At 44.0% G+C, this 3,586-nt stretch overlaps 1 protein-coding gene across 3 annotated transcripts in view; it reads left to right on the top strand.

Moving 5' to 3' along the window:
- fndc5b (fibronectin type III domain containing 5b) overlaps nt 1-3,586 on the top strand; it is a 32,360-nt gene that overhangs the window by 14,751 nt on the left and 14,023 nt on the right. For 2 of the 3 annotated variants that reach the window (XM_050035581.1, XM_050035580.1), the window contains exon 4: nt 1,650-1,739. The exons of the other annotated variant lie outside the window; for it this stretch is intronic. In XM_050035581.1, coding sequence (XP_049891538.1) covers nt 1,650-1,739 — 90 coding nt within the window. The remainder of the gene's footprint in view (nt 1-1,649; nt 1,740-3,586) is intronic. 3 annotated transcript variants of the gene reach the window in all.

The raw sequence follows: 3,586 nt of genomic DNA, 5'->3' as shown, positions 1-3,586 counted from the left end.
TAACTCGCAGCATTCACAGACAAACACTTGTCTTTATCTGGACACATTTTCCCCACAAATACAACATGCTAACATTATTAGCACAAGCCTATGGCATTTTACATTGTATAAATTAGCTTAGTGGCTAGTAGACTTCTCAACAGCAACATTTAACAAAGGTAACGTTACAAAATTCGGCTCCATTACAGCTCACAAGGTTCACTACAAAATTCGGCTCCATTACAGCTCACAAGGTTCACTGACAAAACTACTGTCTTATACTAAACACGTTTTCCAAACAAATACAACATGCTAACGTTATTAGCACAAGCCTATGGCATTTTACATTGTATAAATTAGCCTAGCAGCTAGCAGAGATTTCCTCTGCTCATAAGAAGCCAGGATAAATTACACACAAGACTTAAGATGCTATTTTTGTGGAGGCTTTATTGTCTTCACAGTTTATTGTTTCTTATCTGTGAAATTAAAGCAAATATAAGACCCATCTTTTCAAAATGACCTTTGTCCCACCCTAAATTGTCCCATGCATGTTTCCTGGTATGTTTCTGTTTGAAGCCTCAGTAGTCTGTATTTGCTCTGTGTTTTACTTTCTTTTAGTTGCCTTGTTTTATTTGTTATATTGCGCTTATTTTTATTGATTGCATGTTAAGCCTCCATGTTTTCACAGACATAGATATAAACTTTAAGTGCAACCTGAGGCGTACATCTGCAAGGCATTAATTCTAGTTTTCTACTGTATTTGAATCCCATCATGTGAATGGAAGCATTCAGTTAAAAGTGCTGTACGTGACTCTGGAGAAAGAGTTGATTTCTGAGTCTCATTTCCAGGTCGTCAAACACTGATGCAGTAGGTAAGTGGTTCGGTCCGAAGCATTAGTGTTTTCACAGACATGGCTGTAAACTGTAAGTGCAACTTGACGGGTTCACAGAGGCAAAGCATTAACTCTAGTTTATTCATGCTTCATTACTTTTAAATGTCATAACAAAATGAAATGTGATGCAATCTTAGAAATATAATTTTACTGCAAAATGGGTGTTTGTTGCAGTGAGATTTTATTGGCCGTGACGGTTCCATAAACTGCAGCAATAAGCTGTTATAGTCAAATATAATGTTCTATTTACTGTTAGAACTTCAAAGCCAACGTCCTCCAACTAAACACCAAGAAACTCAAACATGTGACAGTGATGTCTTGATGCCGTTCATGTGATATGATCCAGTGCTTTGCTGAGTAATCACCAGTCTGACCAGGGGAGATGTGGCCCTGCTGCTGGCACCAGAGAGCGAGAGGCTGTAGTCCAGACTGTGTTCAAACCTTTAACCTGTGATTGGTGTAAGGCTGCAGCTGCCAGAGTCCTGTCAGCAAGAGAAACACAGAGAGTGATGGGGTTGGGATCCAGCTCTCTGTGTCTCTGCAGACCTCTGCTCTCACTTAGCTTTAATTACACTGACCAGAGTGGAAAATTTACACCAGGCGGCCTCTCTGCTCTCCTGTCGCCCTGCTTTATTCTTTTATCTTTCCCTGCAGAGATTCAGAGTGATGGCAATTTCACATTCTCTCTCTGGGACAATGAATCGCAGCATCCTCAATGGCACTTTGTTGACTCTGTGTCTTTGTGTGTGCGTGTGTGTGTGTGTGTTGTCTCTCCAGACGAGGTGACGATGGAGGAGGTTGGTCAGGCTGCTCAGCTGAGGGCTGGAGAACTCATCATCATTGTAGTGGTGCTCATCATGTGGGCAGGTAATATTCCTCTTCACAAACACATTTATCACTGCAGACCTTACAGGAATCCACTGTCTCTGGGGCAAATAAGCCTCTCTGACTGAGGCTCTATTAAGAGACAAACACACAGGTAGTGGCATCATCTCTCTCTCTGATGACTATTTCGTGCCCTGCGGTGCTTTTGGGATGATAAAAACATTTTTTTGGTGATCGTTACACATCAAATCCAGGTTTATATTCTGTGCACCAACCCAGATATGCCTGTCAGAGCAGACAGAAACGTGTTACAGTGAGAAAGAGAAAAATCTCAGGTTGAGATTTAGGATCTGATTGAGCTTTTTTGTTCTACATTAAAGAAGTATTTTTATCATAAAACTCTTTATTTCAGGTTCTGAAGTTTAACTTTACCCAGAAGTCCATCAAAATCAGCAAATACCATAAAACTGTAATTAGTAGCCCGGGCTGCTACGAGCCATCAGGTCCCTGTTCTCGGTGGGTGTTGACCTCCGCCAGGGTTGTCCCTTGTCACAGATCCTGTTTGTGATCTTCATGGACAGGATCTCGAGGCACAGCCGGGGGGAGTAAGGGGTCCAGTTTGGGGACGTCAGAATTGCATCTCTTCTTTTTGCAGATGATGATGTGGCTCTGTTGGCCACGGTCTCACTCTGCCCAACCAATTCTCACGCCAGCGACGAATGCTGGAAAAAAGGCTGGCAGCTGAGTGTCTTAAATTAATTTCAAATAGCCGGCGCGCCAGGTGGGCGGAGTTGAAGTTTGCAGCCAGACTTCAGAGAGGGGAGAGGAGAAGAGAGGGGCAGACTCCACCTGACCGGCATACCGGTTGAGTAAAATGGAGTACAGCCAAATGTTTCTGTGGAAAACTACTCTCTGATTGGTGCGCAATCCTTATTTGCGCTTTGATTGGGCAGCTCTAGTCTCACAGTCAACCGACTACGGCAGGGTTGCCAACTCTCAATTGTCGGATTGCGAGATCATAATGTCATGCGATAATTTGCGGAAACCCTGGAGGTATAAAGCAGGGCTGGACTGGGACAAAAAAATGGCCCTGGCATTTTTGTCCATGGCGGCCCACTATGATTGACACTACGCTATTACCAAAATTAAAATAAATCTCGGTAGTACCCTATGTGCCCTGGAAGAGAGTACCAAGGCAAGAAAATCAATGTGCTCATTCACTTCTCATAAACATCCTGATGGTAGTAGATGGCCCCAGAGCACACAATGCCTATGGTGAAAGCACTTGCCAAAGAAACTCTACAAGATTTATCATTTAGATTTTTAATAAAATGTGTGCAAGTACAAATAAGATACATAAATGTCTGCGTTTTTTTGTCCCAGTCCAGCCCTGTCATTGAAAGTCCTTGAATTAGGGATGCACCGAATATTCGGTAACCGAATATATTCGGCCGAATATTGCAAAAAACCACACATTCGGTATTCGGTGGAATAAGTTAAAAGCAAGGTCGAATAATAGCGGCGCGGTTTTGATAACGCAATCAAACAGCGTGCCGTGACGGGCGGATTAAAATGTTGGCAGTGTGGCGATCCGCCCGTCACCGCACTCGCATTTGCGACTAAAAATAGTTTTGAGCAAGCAAAATAGGCTTACGCCAGGGCCACACCGCTTGACGACCGGCGTGGAGAAATGCGCATCTGATGTGAACGGAGGTGCTGTGGCCCGTGCGAGAATTTCGGTGCGCTGCGCTTCGCAGGCAGTGTGGCCCTGGCGTCAAATCATTCAGCACGCTGTGCGAGCAGCCTACAGATTTCAACCACCAGCAGAAACGACAGGCGAATCCCACCGATTGTGGGTTGAACGGGGGTCACAGACACAGACAGTAATG

The sequence above is a fragment of the Epinephelus moara genome, chromosome 22 (genome assembly GCF_006386435.1).
Source record: "Epinephelus moara isolate mb chromosome 22, YSFRI_EMoa_1.0, whole genome shotgun sequence".
Classification (NCBI taxonomy): domain Eukaryota; kingdom Metazoa; phylum Chordata; class Actinopteri; order Perciformes; family Serranidae; genus Epinephelus; species Epinephelus moara.
This window is presented reverse-complemented; position numbering and strand designations above follow the sequence as displayed.